At 31.8% G+C, this 19,853-nt stretch overlaps 1 protein-coding gene across 8 annotated transcripts in view; it reads left to right on the top strand.

Moving 5' to 3' along the window:
• The window catches only part of Mettl25 (methyltransferase like 25), a 185,852-nt gene that overhangs the window by 35,090 nt on the left and 130,909 nt on the right, over nt 1-19,853 (top strand). For 7 of the 8 annotated variants that reach the window (XR_007348125.1, XM_048804537.1, XM_048804553.1 and 4 more), the window contains 3 exons: nt 12,747-12,841; nt 16,105-16,134; nt 19,539-19,612. Coding sequence is in view for 7 of the 8 variants with exons in the window: in XM_048804537.1 (XP_048660494.1) it covers nt 12,747-12,841; nt 16,105-16,134; nt 19,539-19,612 (199 nt within the window). In the remaining variant the exon portion in view is untranslated. Of the gene's footprint in view, nt 1-12,746; nt 12,842-14,914; nt 15,476-16,104; nt 16,135-19,538; nt 19,613-19,853 lie in introns of those variants that run through there. The other variant, XM_048804546.1, reaches the window with a different exon arrangement.

Genomic DNA, 19,853 nt, shown 5'->3' with positions numbered 1-19,853 from the left:
CTTGTCTCTGAGGGTATCTTTGCTAATTTTCTTAGTTTCCTCTTAAAACTGAACACAAGGGCTGGGGTTGTGGCTCAGCGGTGGAGCCCTCGCCTCTCCTTGCACGTGCGAGCCCCTGGGTTTGATCCTCAGCACCACATAAAAATAAATAAGTGAAATAAACGTATTGTGTCCAACCACAACTAAAAAATAAATATTTTAAAAAACCTGAACACAAGAAAAGAAGATCATTTTTTTGTAGGGTAAAGTTCATCTATTTGTATTTGTTCGGCCTGACAGATTTCTTGTATCTGCTTACTATTGTCTTTAAAAAGTATGATTAGTACACCACAAATACTGCAAAACTACAGCATGACTTCATGTCAAGTATCAGTCATTAATGTTATGAGATAATAAGGTGATTCTCCTATATAATTAATTAATTTGTTCATTTATTTATTCACTTTATATCTAACAAATAGTCATAGCCATCTTTAGGTGACATATTTCAACCTGGTACTGCCATTTCTGTATCAAATAAATTTAAGAGTGAATGATACCTTTCCTTATATAGGTTCTTAGTTTGTGTCAAATAGAGTAATTTTTAAAAAAAAAAATTTATTTGTTCTTTTCATTTGTACATGACAGTAGAATGTAATTTGACATGTTATACATTCTTGGAATAGAATTTGCCATTCTTGTGGTTGTACATGATATGGAGTTAACGCTGGTCATGTATTCATATATGAACATAGAAGTTATGTCTGATCCATTTCCAGCAGTCTTGGTAGGATTTTTCCTAGGTACCTTTCTGCTTACAGTTCATCTACAGTTGCCTAAATTAGATCATGTATTTTCTTTTCTTTTAAGGCATTGCTGAGTCCACATAAAATAAGGGAAATCTGCATGTATCAAGAAAAATCAAACCCAAAACTTATAAAAAAAGAAGGGGAAAAGAAAGGAATGGGAATTGAGACCATAGTAGGAAACCGGGAACCATAAAATGGTAGAAAGTATTGTTCTGAGGCAAGTGCTGGTCACATTGGCATCTGCAGCCTAATATTGGGTCTCCTTCACAGTAAGGGAGCTGGACTTATGAAGTCTATACTAAGGCATGCTTTTCAATCAAAGAAAGTAGTCTTTAGACTACTGCATACATAAACAAATTTAAATCATTATAGAGAAAAGGAGTACTTCCCAAATGCAGGACTTCTGAATTTCTACTGATTAAAATTTACTAAATATGAGTTCAAAAACTTAACTACAAATATATGTGTCTAATTATCTTGGCTGATTCTCCTGTATGCAACTAAAAGTACTGAATATAATCAGTTTTGTTTGTTGTTGATGTTTTTCAAACATTCAGAAAAGATGCTTAATATTTATCAGATCAATATTTGGAGAAATGCTTCAGTCCACAAAGACAAAGGAAGCATTGAAGCTATTGTGGGTATATGTGTGGTGGCAAACTTGAGCATTGGTTTTATAGCTTTACAGGGGCGGGTTCCAAATGATACAACTCATATTTAGGCAAACATAGAGTCTCATAGATACACACCTAATTTGAGACTAGAATGGTGAAGACTGAAATTAGGACAGCAGTAGTTGTAATAAGGTAAATAGAAGAATTCAGGAAGCATTGAAAATTGTTTACAGGAGTAGAAGGCAAAGGAGCAGAAATTATCAAGAATTATTATCAAGGTTCTGTTTTGAGAAGCTGGGAAAATGACCACTTATGTAATTTACCTAACAGAAAATACTAAGGAAAGGGCAAGTATGGGGGCAAAGTTTTGAATGTTTCCTTTTAGATTGCTTTATGCATCTGTGATCATATAAGTTTTATAAATACTGATACCTGAAAACATGGAGAAAGAACTATTATGGCATAAACACTTAAGATTTATTTTTGTCATATTTTCCAGAAAAATCTGTAGGTAGGAGCTGGCATTGGTTCATATGGTTCAAGAATGTGAGAACCAAGTATTGCAGTTTTATTGATCTTTCACATATGGTTACATTAAAGCTGTGACTGCTCTATTACAGTCCAGATGGAAAGAAATAATAATGAAGATGGAAAAGCTTCCCCCATCAGAGAGAGCCTCCTATAAAGAACTTTCTTGTAAATTCTACCCAACTACTTCCTTTTATTTTTATAGATCTACTCTAGAAGGCTGGGATGGGCACATTACAGTTCTATCTATAAGACTGTATGAGTAACAAAAGAGAAACTAGATATTGTATAGGCAGCTAGCATTTTCTGTGGCAGAGTGTATGCATGTGTATAATATTTATGGATAAGGCACTGGAAGGAGGGGAGTGACATGATGAGTAGACAGTGTGACAGTATGTATGTGTATCAATGTAACAATGAAATAATAGTCATTGTTCTCTTCTTTTTTAATAGCATGACCCCTCTTAATTTAGCAGGGCAAACGTCACTCTGCTATAGTACCTATGCCTCATGTTGACAAAGTGTAAGCCAAAAGAATATAAGTCAAAATAATGTGTGCAACTTGTAGTTCCTTTCCTTTACAATCAACCTTCTCCCCAGCCCCATTTTTTAAATAACAATAAGGAATAATAATAACCTATATGTGAAAGTCAATAACCAATTCTTTTTTTTTCAATTATTTTTTCTTTTTAAAATTTATTTATTTATTTTAATTAGGTATATATGACAACAGAATACATTTTGATTTATTGTACACAATTGCAGCACAACTTTACATTTCTATAGTTGTACATGATGTAGCGTCACACCATATGTTCAGTCATACATGTACCTAGGGTAATGAGATCCATCTCATTCCACTATCTTTCCTGCCCCACTGTACCCTCCCTACCCTCCCTATCCTTTGATCAATCAAATTTCCTCCATTTTTTTCCATGCCTACCCCCTCCCAGTTATGGATCAGCATTCACTTATCAGATAGAACATTCTGCCTTTGGTTTTTTGGGATTGACGTACTTCGCTTAGCATGATATTCTCCAACTCCATCCATTTACCTGCAAATGCCATAATTTTATTCTCTTTTAATGCTGAGTAATATTCCATTGTGTGTTTGTTTTGAAGTTTCTTTATCCATTTATCTATTGAAGGACATCTAGGTTGCTTCCACAGTTTAGCTATTGTGAATCAAGCTGCTGTGAACATTGATGTGGCTGCGTTACTATGGTATGCTGATTTTATCCATAACCAATTCTTGAGGATGGAAGAACAACCTTACCTGTCTAGCTCCCTGAACAGCGTACTCTGTACTGCCTGCCTTCCTCTGGAGTATGACAAAAGAGAAATGGACTGTCTTATTTAAGAAACTGTGTTCTGAGATCTTTTGTGATACCCTGTCTAGTACAGTTGAATCTAAGGTCTGGTTCTAAAAACTTATCCTTTCTGTGAAATTTTTGCCTTGAGATCATAATTGTATTTAGGTACTCTGAATGTACAAGTGTATAATAATAAAAACAATAAACAAGAAGAAACTATGATTTATGCATTATATATAGATACATATGGTAAGTATGTAATTTCTAAGGGAAGGAAAAATATTTAAATATTAAAAGAGCCATTTTAGCTAGAAGGGAAAGATTATTTCTGCTTAGGTGATCAAGAAGGGCTTTACAATGGTAGTAACATTTGAGTTCAATTTGTAGGGAAGGATGCAGATTAAAAAAAATGTGGAGAGGAGCTTCCAAGTAAAAGGAGGCTTAGTCCATAACTTCTGCTCTAAGAGAATATCACAGACCAGGTACTTAATAAAAACAAGTTTTTCTAATAAGTATTTACTATTTCTGAAGCTTAATTCTAAGTGCTTTACCTTTATTAACTATCATTCCTCATTATATTCATATGAGGTAATAATGTTGTCATTCATTTCCATTATGTTTCATAAGATGCCTGTAAGGTTATAATAATACTGTTATTATCATGTTCATTTTTGGGATGAGAAAACAATCATGGAGAAGTTAGGTAACCTGCCTATAATCACATAGCTAACAAGGGAAGGAATTGGAACTCTAGCCCAGTCAGCCTGTCTGTAGGGTTACACTATTAGAACATCAGATCGATAGATAGAAATTGTCCTCCTGTGGAAATTTCATTAAGTTTAAAAACACCAGGGCCACAACCAATGGATTAGCATTTTGGAATAGCCTCCAGTCTTATAGGAAGATTGGAATCTAAAGCAGAACTTGAGACAAAAGCATCATCAGACTTGATGTGAATAAAATGGGGAGATAGAGGGAGCTGCACCTTAGGGGATGCACAGATGCTACTTCTTCCCAGATTTAGGGTAAAAGTTAAGCATAAAACTGAAAGATTAGCCCTCACCTGTCGGTAAGAATAGGGCCTTCTGAATGTGGAAAAGCTTGATTAGTTTGAGTTGAGGAAGTGGGTAGAGGACTTTGACTCTGGCAGAGATTAAGATAGTTTGGAAATTGATAAATCTATTTTTGCTAACATTGGATGAAGACAATTTCCTAATCTCTGCCTCCCTCTCCTCAATTTTGGACTTATAACTTTCACAATTGAATGAAGTAACTCATGGTATTTTTCTTTCTAGAATATTATAAGGGTGGGGTATGTCTCTTCCAGTTCATATGGCATTTGCCATATTATAAACTATTTTTGTATAGATGTCAATTATTTTGTTTATTGGGTTTAAGATTAAATTAGCAGGGTTTTAGTGGTCATACCCTATTTTAATGTATCCTGTCCTTTTTTTTTAAACTCTTATAACCTGGATTGCACAAATCTTTTGTTGTTATTGTTTTGTTTTTCTTTCATCTTCTGTTTCTGGTGAGTTACATGGGCTCTGGAGAAAAGAGATTGAAGAAGTTCAAGATAAGTGCAGTCTTTAACATAGAAGATATGTGACTCCTGAAGAGCCACATGTTGGGAAAAAAAGAAGATATTATTTAGTCACACATATTTTAGTTTTAAATACTTAGGAAGACAAAATAATAGAAAGTTTACCTATATTCAGGAGGTAGCAATTCTAGGGTTGGTTCACTGGTTCAGCTACACTGGACACTAGAGCCATAGTTAGTCTTCTCCCAGGACTGAAAAGTGACTATTACAGTTGTTCATATCATGTCTTAATGAGAAGTGGGCATGGGGTAGAAAATTTCTTCTCAATTATCTCTTTTGGTCAAGAGGAAAAAAAATGTTTCCAGAAATGTCTTAGAATTGCTTTTTGTTTCTTTGTATTGAAATGGTTCACAGCTAAGTTTTAGCAACAAGGGAATTTAGAAGCATGAATATTTGATTTTTTTTTTTTTAGTCTCTATTTGGAGACAGGCAAAAAGGGGCAAAGAAGACTCTCGAGTAACTAACTAACAGCATCTGCAAAAACATCCTTTTTCTTTCTCCCCTGGTCCTCCTTCCTCCTTTCTTTCCTGTCTTCTGTCTTTTGTATCCTGTTTTTGGAGTGTGGGCGAGGTAACAGGAGAGCACTAACTCTTCATAAGGAGAGGGGCAATGATTTATTTGTACTTTCTTGTGCTTTGGCACCACTACATTATTTTATCATGGTTCATTTAGTATTTATCTCTCATCATGCACTCTGTTCTCCTCTAAAGCCAAAAGCTTATCTTGTAATGCCTAACATTCACTATAATATGTAATATACAGCTTGTACTCCAAACAGAAGTGGCATGTGAAATAAAGATATAAATTTTAAAAAATTGATTGGGCACTGATTAAAACTAGAGATATTCTATGAGAAATCTTGAGAAGAAATGATTATGTTGACACAATTTAGGTCTTATTTAACTAAATCTACACACATTCAGATGCTTTTTGTGATCATAAATTAAATTTTATTTCTTCAGTATTCCTTAAGAAGGAACCAGAAATTTTCAAATATTCACTTATTAACTACAAAGCATTTATTTCCTTTCCCAAGCCTGTGATCTTTAACCACAACAGAGTGAATGACTACAAGGGTTGTAAAACACATTCACGGAATAAAAATATATTTTTATACAAATTATAGTGGTGGTATCAGACCCATATAAAAATATATTTTACATTACTACCTAGAGAGAGAAATCTAAAACTAATGCATACATTTTATTACAAAAATGTACTTATTTTCTTTTTGGTTAATATGTATTCTTTTTTCTTTTTACTAATTTTTTAGTTGTAGATGGACACAGTACCTTTATTTTATTTGTTTATTTTTATGTGGTGCCTGGGATTGAACCCAGTGCCTCACTCATGCTAGGCAAGCACTCTACCACTGAGCCACAACCCTGGCCCTTAATGTGCATTCTTTAATAGGTAATCTTAAAACACACAATGCAGGTTTATATTTTTATTCCATTCCTTTCTCTTAATTTTATAAAATGTGATTCACAATCCAGTAAATTGAGTTCACATTAGTGGGTTGTAGCAAGTGGTGGAATGTTGTTTAATCGTTGGTTCTTACAAAACCCCTAATGTATAGCATTTCCTGATTTCCACGGTGTAAATATACCCACGTTGGCCAATTTGAATCTACTAAACTGATACCACTACAAAAGCTAAGTTGGGAAGAGATGCATTAAATCATATATTTCTGGAGTCATGAAGAGCCAGCAAGGAGCTAGCTCCATCGGTACATTGCCTGTACCCTATGTTATATAAAACATTGCTCTTTGAATTTGTTTATCATAAGTAACTGGATTTGCCCATTTAGATTGAAAATCACTTTATGTGTGCTGTGTTAAGCATCCCAAGCAGTATCTGGTACATAGTAAAAGCTAAGTATATTTGTTAAAGGGATCAGTTGCTTTATTTTAAGAAGTACAAAAGAATATTTTTGTCTCCCTAAGTTTTTCTTCAGTCCTCCCACCTTTCATATGAGAACTTCAGTTTCTCTGCTGAATTTCAACATAATTTTCCAGTTTGTAAACTTCTAAGTTGAAGAGGAAATATGTTACTTTGCTTATTTGTCATGGTGCCTGTAGCATCACATGTTCATTACTAGAATTTTCTCTAAGAACTTTAGCATACAATTTGAGAAGATAAAGCTTTAAAACAAATTACATGATTGATGATATTTCAAAATCATAATTTGAAGAAAACTTTTACATCGAATTATAAATGATTATATTTTAAATCATTTCTTTTCATTCTACTCTTAACATTTCAATACTTGATCAAGAATCTGGAGATTGGAGCATGAAAATTTTTTAGCAACTCCTAATTTGAAACCAACATGAAATTATAATGAGAATTCTAAAATCATGAGCACACAGAACTTAGTACAATAACGCAGGGCAATGAGAATATCACTACACATTTTTACTCAATGTAGAATTGTGCCTAGATTTAGAAACACTCAGCAAATTCTGTACTCATCTATAGCCCCCTTTTCTAGAGGCTGGGAATATCTAATTGAAATGATTTAAAGAAATGTACAGTATAATAGTAGATTTTGTTATAAATAAGACAGTAGTAATAGGTGGTGATAGGTGCTCTAATACCACATTAATGGAATGTGATGTATGTTTATATTTTACATTATGTGACTTTCCTCCACAGTGTGATATTAGAGTTATATATAAGACATTGGAAGCATAGATAGAAATTATGATTGTTAAATATCCACAGAAGAGATTCTTTGACTGACAGGAATTTTCATTCTGTTTCTGCAGCACTGTGGCTTGAAATAAATTAATTAAGCCTTTGTGGATTATCTATAAAACTAGTAAAATAAGAGGGATTAAATTAGATGATCTGTCTCTTATGGCTCTAATGATGTTCTGTGACTTGAATGAAGCTTTCCAAAACATGCCTGTTGCTTAAACAGAACCTCACTTTTCAAAATATTTCAGCTTAGTTTTTTCTTAATTATATTGGGTTTGAATAAACAAATATTCTGCTTTACTGCTATGATTCTCCGTTTGCATGATAACGTAAAGTTTTTGAAAATTACACTTTAAAACTATATCTAATAATGGCCATAAGTGTTGTTATAGTTAACAGAGTGTTTTGTGTCTGGATTTTAAGAAGTAAATCTATCTAATAATAATTCATAACAAATACATGTTTAAGTGTTCATTTTCTTAATTATAAATATTAATAATTTATTAGCTAATTAAGTAATTCAATGAGAAATTGTCAGTTGCTATCTCAGCATGAAAAGAAGTTTCTGGGGTAGCTATTCTAGGTATTGTTCTTTTCAGTCTTATAGTAGATAAATAGATTTCGCTGCCAGCCTCGTAGGTTCAGCTGTTTATAAGCTTTTGTTACAATATCACATTACTTTTCACTGCCTGGACCTATGTCACAGAAAAATTCTTGCCAATTAATATCAGATGAATAGAGATTTCTAGATGTATTTGGCATTCTTTGTGCAGTTACTTCACACTGACAGCTGTATCTGATCTTCAGTTAGCTCTGTGTTTTCTTGAATGTTGGCACTGATTTTATTTTTGCCCTGAGGCATATTTTTGCTGCCTAGCAGTATTTAGAAATGGGTCTTTAATGCAGTTTGCTCCTTTCTTTCTTTAATTTGCACCTCATTATTTTTTTTGTGACGAATATAAAGTGGTTTTTGAAGCTCATGCAAATTGGATTTGTTCAGCATAAGTTCTCCTTGCATTCATGGTAAATAAAAGAATCCAAGAATGTGATTAAGTTTAAAATAGAAATTAATATATCCACTTAAAAGAAGTAGTAAAGAGAATTCATTTGTGCTTTGGATATAAAGTAATATGAAGACAAAACTGATAAAAGTTAACTATCATAGTAATAATAAAACAGGCTTATTAAAAAAATTTTTTTAACATTTATTTTTTAGTTGTAACTGGACACAATATCTTCATTTCATCTATCCATTTTTATGTGGTGCTGAGGATCGAACCCAGGGCCTTACACGTGCTAGGCAAGCAATCAATCGCTGAGCCACAATCCCAGCCCCTAAAACAGACTTTTAAAATGTAATTTACAGTTTATAATAGTTTATAATCTGGATTTGGATGCTGTAGAGCAAATGCCTTCAAATCATATTTTGATAATAATATACTGTTTTAAAATTTTTTTCCCTTGGTAAATGAATTATATGCAAATTGTTTAAATTTCCTTCATTTTCAGTCTGAAATTTTTATAGGAATGAAGTTACATGATCCATAATACAGTTATAAAGATTGTTTCAGGCGTTCCATATATGTCTCAATATAAATTATTTTATCAAAAGCAGAGACTTAACAATAAAACAAGCCTGTCATAAACAGTGAGAGACTTCATTGAGTTGTGACTATCACAGTGTTTACCAAACCAACACATTATTTTCTCTTACTACCTGGGCTTTGCCATTCTATAGTAAAAATACCAAAACAGCAGTACCTTGACTGATTTATTTAAGCACTGTTTTTATGTAGGTGTAACTGTATTTAAATAATGTGTATGTCTTTTTACTGGGTTTTATCTCTCTTTGTATATACACTATAACTTTACATATGTACTATGAGATTACATATCTAGATTGTGCTCTTAATGAGAACTGGAGACCCAGGAAAGTCAGTAATGTTACTTCCAGTCTGAGTCAGAAGGCCTGAGAACCAGGAGTGGCAGTTATCTAAATTCAGTCCAAAGTCAGGAAAAAACAGATGTGTCCGCTCAGGCAGAGAGGGAGAAAAATTAACTTTCTCCACCTTCATGTTGTATTCAGGCTCTCAGTGGATTGTTTGATGCCCACTGGGGAGAGCAATATGCTTTACCCACTCCACCAATTCAAATGCCATTCTCTCTTCTCCAACTTCCTTATAGACACATCCAGAAATAATGTTTTAACCAGATATTTCGACATCCTGTGGCATAGTCAGGTTGACACATAATTATACCTGATATGGTCCAGAGGGAAACAAATCAGATATAATTATTCTTTTTATATTTATGCAATGTTAAAATTACCGTTTTGCCATTACCAGCTATATCCTTTAGAATCTTTTGTGAAGCCAAAGCCTATATATGGAATCTATATCTCAGTTACTTAAATTAAAAGTGCATTCTAGTGAAGATAATAAAAGGCAATCTGTAGGTACTCAGTAAATTTATAGTAAGAATTAATTGCCATGAGTGTATGATCATTGTTTTATAACTTTCTTTAAGTATCTTGAATTCTTGGATTTATCTGTAGTACTTGTTCATAGCTTTAATCATGGTTAGCATCTACATATAAACTTTTTAAGTTACCAAATTTTTACATCCATGTTTTTTCTGATTATGTTAAGTGGGTAGGCCAATTGTAGAACTTACTTGCTTTTGAATTATCTATTTAGTCCTTTTCTGGTTCTACCATTTTAATTTTATTCTTCATTTTATTATGTTCATCATTAATGCTGAAGAGTGTAGATGTGATTTACACAATTACTTAACTATATTTTACTACTTGATTTTAATGCATTTGAGAAACCAGTAGACTATTAGAACTTCAGAAATCTTGTCAGTTCCATATTACATTTATCAGGTAATTTGAATGCCATGTACATTTGGCTTTATTTAAAAGCTAAAATAATTCAGTTGATTTTTGGGTAAAAAGCTGAAAGGAAGATCAAGAAATATTCACAGAATTGTCCTATACATTCTGATGCTAATTTTAAAACTGTAAAACTCTTAGGAGGAAAATTAGTTCATAAACTTACAACTAAAACAGAGATGTCATTTCTACTGGGAGTATGTCACTCATTCATGCAATTCTTCAGATACCTTTGCAGGACATTTTTTAAAGAAACCTAAGGAATCTAACTAAATCCAGGAAGAGAAAACCATGCAACAAAGACTAAATTAAAAAAAAAAAATAGAGCTAGTAAATAATATATGCGTGACTTTTTTTAAAAAAAAAACTATTTTTGTGGAAGATATTAAGATGACTATCAAATTTTATCTTTTTGTTATAAAGCATTACAAAATTGACATAGGTGCAAGTTGTACAAGAAAAGATGATTTAATAAAGCGTTTCAAACTGAATGAACTCAAACATAAGTAATACATATATTATTATAAAGAAGAGCAAAACAATAGCAAAAGAAGTAGAAGGCAAGAAATAATTAAAATCAGAGCTGAAATCAATGAAATCGAAAAAAAAGAAACAATTGAAAAAATTGACACAAACTGAAAGTTGGTTCCTTGAAAAAATAAATAAGATCGACAGACCCTTAGCCATGCTAACGAAGAGAAGAAGAGAGAGAACTCAAATTACTAGCATACGGGATGAAAAAGGCAATATCACAACAGACACTTCAGAAATACAGAAGATAATTAGAAATTATTTTGAATCCTTATACTCCAATAAAATAGAAGATAGTGAAGGCATCGATAAATTTCTTAAGTCATATGATCTGCCCAGATTGAGTCAGGAAGATATAGACAACCTAAACAGACCAATATCAATTGAGGAAATAGAAGAAGCCATCAAAAGACTACCAACTAAGAAAAGCCCAGGATCGGATGGGTATATAGCAGTTTTACAAAACCTTTAAAGAAGAACCAATACCAATACTTTTGAAGCTATTTCAGGAAATAGAAAAAGAGGGAGAACTTCCAAATTCATTCTACGAGGCCAACATCACCCTGATTCCTAAACCAGACAAAGGCACTTCAAAGAAAGAAAACGACAGACCAGTATCTCTAATGAACCTAGATGCAAAAATCCTCAATAAAATTCTGGCAAATCGTATACAAAAACACATNAAATCAAAACCACCCTAAGATACCATCTCACTCCAGTAAGATTGGCAGCCATTATGGGGTGTCCAATTTTCAAATGATTAACAGTAGAGGCTATTATGAATTCTAATTTAATACCTGAAAAAAAAACTGCTTTCACAGATATCTGAACTGCATGAAATTTAAACTTTGGGAATGGGGATGTAGTTCAGAGGTAGAACACTTGGGTAGCATGTACAGGGCCCTGAGTTCAATCCCCAGCCCATAATATAAATGAATGAAGTGACTTTAAACTTTCTTTTAATCAAAACTCATTTGATCTTTCATAGTGAAGAAGTTTATTTAGTGAACTCTACCTCAACTACACTTTCTTTTAAAGAGTTTCCTTGTTTTCAAATTTAGTTCTATTTTATTTTTTAACCTAATAGTAATTTATATTTGTTTGTCCCAATTTTCTTTTAATTGTCATAGTTTTTATGAAATTCAAATCTATTTTCCAGGCTTTAAGAAATTGGTCGCTTTAAGATATTGGTCTTTTTTTTTTTTCCTTTTTAAAGATCCTGGGGAACTGATAGTTCTAAATGAGGGATTTGAACATGAGCAAGTTGAATGTGTAATAATTCCGAATTGGGGTGTTCAGTATGTGATTAAGCAAGAACATGTGCTTTTCTGCAAAGTGATCATAGTAGCAAAAAAAAAAAAAATCATGCTTCAGTATTTTTAGGAATGAATTCATATTATCCTAAATAAATTGACAAATGTCAAAATCAGATTACAATAAATGTCCAGTATTTCATGAGTAATCTCCAACAGTTACACCAAATTTGCATTTTAAATTCTTGCACTAAATCTTACAGAAATATTTTTGTCAAATTGGTTGGTATTGGACCTGGAGCTTAAACACAAAGCAGCTGTTTTTGAGCAAATACCATTTTCATAACATTAATGTGCTTCCAGTTAACAAACTGGAATGAACTGTTAAACATCACCACTTCCATGTTTAACTGCTATTTGACTTTCTCAGTGAATGATTTGCTTTCTTAATAGATTTATTCACTTTAACTAAAAGAGGAAGAATTTTATGTAAGTATCCATATTTTTCCCCCATCTGCAGAATGTATTCAAGAAAAGTGGGGATTTCCAATGTGCCATTATTTAAAGGAAGAGAGGTGGTGCTGTGGTCGTAATGCCAGAATGTCAGCCTGTTTGGTATGTTTGTGTTTTTTTCCTAAAATAAGTAGTTTACCCATATGCTGTAAAATTTATTATTTTTAGCTAATATCATGAATTAAATTCTGAAGTTTCTAGACCATCAACATTAATGCTTTTATATATTATAAATTATGAGAAAATTATTTGTTCTTCATGCATTGTCATAACATGTTTACATATAATTATTATGTGAAATGTACCAAATACCAAGTCTTAAACACAGAATCAATTCAGTACTTTATGCTTAGCCATTTAGTGTCTTCATGTTTGTTTACAAAAGTCTTTTGGTCTTCTAAATTTTTATGGAATGGGAAAAATATTACTGTACCTGGGACATGAAATAACTATGTAGTTAAATAAAAACTATTTTGCTTGACTAGACTAGCATACTTAGATATAGAATGCTATAACACATGTGGTCTTTCTTCAGGATGCAATGTTGTTTTATACAGGAACCATTTAAATGGTGTAAGTGGATATTTTTTGTCATCAGAAATTTAAAATATCACAGTTATATGGGATGACTAAATCTAGAGAGCTAAATAACATGAGAACTATAATATTAATATTATTGTATTATATACAGAAAATTTCTTAAGTAAGGTTTTTCTAAGAGTAAGGTTTCAATGGTAACTGAGTTGGGTATGTTATATTACTTTTCTGCAATAATCATTTCAATATATATGTGTGTTTATCAGAACATTATATCGCATACCTTAAATTTATACAATAAATTTTTACATTAAGTATAGTTGATTAGATAATCTGTTTTAGTGACTAGCCATAGGATAATTCTTTTAAGGCCCATTGTCTCTATGATGGTTACTTAGCAACATAAGAAATAATATACCAATCTTCTAGGTTATATATCCTAGAATTATCTTAGAATTCTATTTACATTCTAATAATTATTTTCCTATGTAACCCTACCAGAAATACTTTTCTGGAAAATTATCTGTTCAGAATCTTAGATATTAGATAACAGGTCATCTTGGAATGACATAGTTCCTGGAATGCTGACAGCCAGGCTTATTTATACTCTACAGGAAAATACTGAAATAGGCTTTTTTAGGAAGTATGACTATCTTAAGACCAAATACTTGAAGATACTGGCATCAGGTATTTTACAGTGAAACAGTATAAATATAGTCCTTTATGGAGAGGCCCACAATCTAGTCCTCACATGTAAGCACAATGTATTAATCAGGTTTATGGTATCCCCATTATAATGAACAAAATAAACCATCAAAAATCACTAGATGTCTTAAGGAAAGTCCCACATTGGAAAACAGACATCAAGGGCTGTAGCTGTAGCTCAGTGCAGAGCTGTTGCCTAGCATGTGTAAAGTACTGCATTCAATCCTCAGCACCACATAAAAAATAATCAAATCAAATATAGGCATGCTGTCCATCTACAACTACAAACAACAGGAATAATGTTATAGAAATAAACATTCAAAGAACTAAAGAAAGAAATTTTAAAGAATAAATCCCATACATATAGAATTTGCAGACCATGATGCTCTTAAGTTCTCCTGACCACTGTCACTTTTTGACAGAATTCAGTTCCATTACAACCCTTGCTCACCTTGACTACTACTTTTTTTTTTTTTTTTAATTCCATAGTAATTTGGGAAAGTTTAAGGAATGTTTCTTTGGGTACATGTTTCCTATATAAATGACCTTTTCAAAAAATATTCAGATATTTAAGGGTTATTAAAAAGGTGCCTTTGTAGGAACATTTATAAATAAAGTTCCTAGCCAGAAATAAAATTTTAATTCAATTAGAACAACCTCGTCATCATTTATTAAGCCTAGTAAAACTGCAAAAATATTTTAGATTAGTATGAAAGGAACACTTGGTATATTTTCTTTATTACTTCTGCTGATAGCCCAAGAACAATATTAATGTTTACTAGAAACTTCTTATTACCTATCTGATTATCTTCTAATTATGTAGCCAAAATTTATCATTTGTATTTATAAAATAAGCTCATCAGTACCAAGTTGTTCTCCATTGTATTTTTTTTAAAGAGAGAAAGAGAGAATTTTTTAATATTTATTTTTCAGTTCTCGGAGGACACAACATCTTTGTTTGCATGTGGTGCTGATCGAACCCGGGCCGCACGCATGCCAGGCGAGTGCGCTACTGCTTGAGCCACATCCTCAGCCCTCTCCATTGTATTTTAATTTTATTGACACTAAATAGTTTCTTTTTGAAAATTCTTCTGTTTCTTTGGCCTTTAGAAAATTCCATAACAAAGATTTAATCTTAAAATTACCACAACTAGTGCCATAAATGAAAACTCATTGTATCTTCAGTAATAAATCTATTCTGAGCCAGTTGCTGTTTAACTTCTTGGGAAAATTATCTAATAAAAATCTGCTGTCTTCATAACTTTCTGTTTGGCTCTAAATATTCAATGAGGGTGTCCTTCATGTGAGTTTCAAGTATTGAATTATGAGTATTTATTAGAAATGTGAGGAACATTTTGTAAAATTGCTTTAGATCAACTATAAATATAATCCAATATGTATAAAATTGTAAAAATATGTTACAGTACTTTCTCTTCTGACTCTTGATTATATGTATATATGCAGACTAAAAATAAAAATACTTTTCTAAAATAAGCTATCCACTATAATGTGTTCATTTTTGTTTTCTAAAAGATAAAATTATACAATCATTAAAAATTATGAGGGCTGGGGTTGTGGCTCACTGGTAGAGCACTTGCTTAGCATGTGTGAGGCACTGGGCTCAATTCTCAGTACCACATATAAATGAATAAAGTCCATTGACAAATAAGAAAATATTTTTTAAAAATTATAAGAAATATGTTAAAATATGTAAATATGTCTGTGTTTCTCTATATATACATACTACCAGCTTTGGATTTAGTTGATTGTTAATTACACTAAACATGAGTCAAGACCACTTTGTTTCATTTTTTTTCTATTTTCTAGTTCCTTCTGAAATTCAAGATGTATAATTGGAGCATATATGTGTTTATGTATATGACACATACCCATTATAAATTAATTAGTATTAAATTATATAAGTATACTAGTTAACATTTTTAATATTAACGATTTTAATTGTGTTGACTTACATTTTTATCACTGAATTCATCTTTCCAAATATCACTTTTACAAAACCTTATACAGTGTGTTTATAACTTTATAAATCTTATGCTTTTATAAATCTTATAAAGTAAGACTAAATATATCAAAAGTCTTTGTCTTGTTTTTTTTCCTTAAAGGCATTGGAGCGGGTTGCACTTGGCCAAGGGGTAAGTGAGAATGTTTACTTAAATTCAACTTATGAACACTGTAGTTTTTCTCTTGAGCTCTCTTCATACTTGACCTGCTGATGAACTTAAAACTGGATGGATTTTCATAAATATCACCTCCTGGTATTACCACAGAGTATTCAAATCTATACATTTCTATACATTTGCTTTACATGTGAACTTTCAAAAACTAAATTGAACTTTTAGGAAGATTGCCCCATTGTTCTCTATACTAACCTCTGATTTCTTCATATTAAATTATATGGCCTATAAATATTTCTGGAGACATAATTTTGCCAACTGACCAGGTATTTATAGCCTTAGTTCAAGCAAAGATAAACAAGGTATAACATTCAGTGTTTACTTTATCTGTAATCCAAAACAAAGATATCATTTGGTTGATAACTTTTTTTCATTCACTCAGTCATTAGTTGCAACAGCCAAATGGTTTTGCAGGTATAAACAAAAGTTTACTCTCTCACTCAAATATTCACATGATTGCATTGTTCTACCTTGTATTCATGAAACATATTAGGACTATTTTAAGAGTTTCTTTTAAGCTTATCACAAAATTATTTTTATTGGGCCTAATTTTAGAAATCTCTTTTTTGCTTGTTTTCAATAAACATTAATAATGTCAATTTATACTTTTTAAATTAATAATAGTTTTAAAATAATAATAGCAATAACAAGTGTCATTTATTATATGCTCACCCTAGGCAAAGAACATTGACAAATATTGTGTATGTTGTTGCAATTGTTTTTTAATATATTAATGTGCCTATCTAAAATGTGATAAAAACTGGTCTTTGTGAAGTCATCATTTTTTATCAAGTTTTAGAATTTATTAAGTGTGTGGGTTTTAGTCTTAGACTGCTGTTTTGCATCCAATCATCATCACTAACTGGTTTAATGACCTTGGACACATCATAATTTCTTTATGTGTAAAATAGGAGAAGTGACACTAATACCAGTAATAGTTTGCTCATAATATTGTCATTTCAAGTAAATACTGAAGCATGTGAAAAGTGTAAAACAATGGCTAGTACATAGTAAGTGCAAAGTAAAAATGTCTACACTTGTTGTGATCAGTAATCATTTTAATCATGAAAATAACAGTTAAATCTAACATAGAGCTTACCAAAGTACTGCTCGAAGTTCTTCTCATCTATAGGTAATAAATACGTAGAATTATGAAATACATACTATTATTATCCCAGGATACACATGAAAAAACTGTAAAGTAGTTAATGCTGAGATTTGAATCAATCTCTCTCTCTGGATTTCATGCTCTTAACTACTGTACTACATATCACCTTAGTGGTTCCCTAGGGACTATCATCATAATGCTCCAATGGTGTGGTGTTTTTAATTTTCCAAGTGTTTGCTCATGCTTCCAGTCAATCGGATGAATTGGTTATTGTGCCAAACTTATATGCAGACTTGCTATATAGCAGCATTTTAATTGTGTTCTAGCATCCTTAATTAATTACAGAGCCCTAATTTCTAGCTCAGTGCCTTTTCCACTAGATCTGTAAAATGCATGTCTGATACATATGCTTTAAGGGTGTACACTTTTTGTTTCCTCCCATATTTAAAAATGCATTAAAAATGTTAAGTACATTTATTTATCACTTGTGAGGGAAAGAACATAAACTCTGAACTACATGCAGCTTTTTTCTGGAATAGTCAGACTGTTTAGGAGATGTTGACTCCTTTCCCACTCACCCCACTCTGTATTTACCAGGATGGACAGTCCTAGTTATTCTAGGAATGTTCATTTGAAGGCACTACATAACTCTCTTCTTTTTCTCTTAGGAAACAGCTGTAAAGCCCTTTATATACTCAGGGTAACTTGGGAATGATGATTTTTCCTATCCTGTTTGCATTTCTCTGTGCATTCCATTTATGTCTGTTCTTTTGCTTAAAATACATGTCTTAATCTTTTGTTGCTGTCATTCTACACTTTGTTTTTCATAAAAATATGTACATTTTTTATAAATTATGTTGATATCATTTATATGATTTTTCTCAAAGGCATGATAAAGACATTTTAATCATTTTTAGGCATTTCATATAAAATTGAAGTTCTTGTGTATTATAGATAATCAAACATGAAGTTAAGAATTTTTTAAGCAGTTTATATACAAAGAATATTTTAGTTCATGCAATAGTATTTTTAGCAAAATACCTTGAATTTCAATTGAATATTTCCAGATTAAGTGTTAATGTATGAAAAGGGATTTCAGCATTTTTGTGAGAAAAGTGTTGTTCAGAGAAATAAGGGATAGATCATAAAGTAAGACTTTGGAACTGTAACAGTATATTTCTCAAGATGAGAAAATGTCAAATGGAAAATATGTCTGGACTTAAGAAATCAAAATGAAATGTATGTCAGAGACTTCAAGGGAAGAAAAGTTTTTAAATTAGTGAAGTCTGAAACTTTGCCAGTTGTTGGACAGTTAGGACATAATTTGACTTAGTTGGACCTTATTTGACTTCACAAAAGCATTCATTATTGTTCACCTCTTTAGTTCATTTTCTCTTTCTTTTTTTTTTTCCAATAGTAACTTTTCAGGAAATCTAGATTATTATTGCTGACATTGTTTTGTGTTAGATATTTCTGTACTATCAGTATCAAGAGATCTGTAGGGATATGGATGGGATTTTGGTGTCCTTTGTAATTTCTTAATTCAGGAGTACCATCTCTGTTTTGCACCAAAGTATTATTTCTCTAAGAAATACTACAGTACTTTTTTTTACTTTCTCTGTCTTTGAAGCTATTAGGTTTTATTGAGGACTTCTTCAGCTTCTCCTTTGTTCTTTTCAAAATCCTCTGAATCCTGGTGGGACAGCGCCTATCTCTCATTACCCCAGAAGAGCTGTCTTGCCAAGAACTCAGTTTCTTTTGACCTTTCCAAGACTCTGCAGTAGCCGAAGTTATGATCTTACAGTCTTCAGACATATTTTTAATATTTCCTAACATAGGTAGTATCTTCTCAGTATGTGAATCCTAGTCCATAATATCTTAGGTCAAAGCCATTCTTTCTTCTTTTACACATATCCTTTCTGACTCCTATAGGCTTCAGAACTGATTGGCTTGTATTAAAAGTGTATTTGTACATTTGTATGTGATAAGAACTCCATTTGGGTTACTAGCTTATTTTTCATTGATTAAGACTTATCTTCGTCATTTACTACTATTTCTCTTATGGTTTCTTCTGTTTTCTTGCAGAATTCGTTTCATAGTGAGAAATCATCTTAGGATAGTACTGTGAGTTAGAATGGAGACATTACAATGTCTTCCTCTATGTTTAACAGCAAAGTCAAGTTTCTCACATTCACAATGGTCCCAGCTCTCTAATATTAATTTGATTTCTGGTTTTTGTCTGCCTTTTTTTCAGCTGCCTACTGAATCACTCTTCTATCGTGCTGTTCTTCAGGATATTATTAAAGATTGTTATGGCATCACAAAATGGTATGAGGATTTTATTTTAATAATAATAACTCATAAGTGAATTTATTTTTAGTCTTCAAGTGAATTTTTAAGGGTCAATTATTAGTAAAAAATAAAAGCTATGAATTTGAGCTAATGTAAGTAAAGAAGATGTAGTCACATTATCTTAGTTAACTCATTTTTAATGTGTGACTTCTAATAATTCTTTCTTTTCCTGAAAGGTTTTTGTAATGCTAAAGTGATATATTTAAAGTGTACTTTA

The sequence above is a fragment of the Marmota marmota genome, unplaced genomic scaffold (genome assembly GCF_001458135.2).
Source record: "Marmota marmota marmota unplaced genomic scaffold, marMar, whole genome shotgun sequence".
In the NCBI taxonomy this organism is placed as follows: domain Eukaryota; kingdom Metazoa; phylum Chordata; class Mammalia; order Rodentia; family Sciuridae; genus Marmota; species Marmota marmota.
Note: the sequence above shows the minus strand (reverse complement) of the source record. Positions and strands in the feature narration are given on the sequence as shown.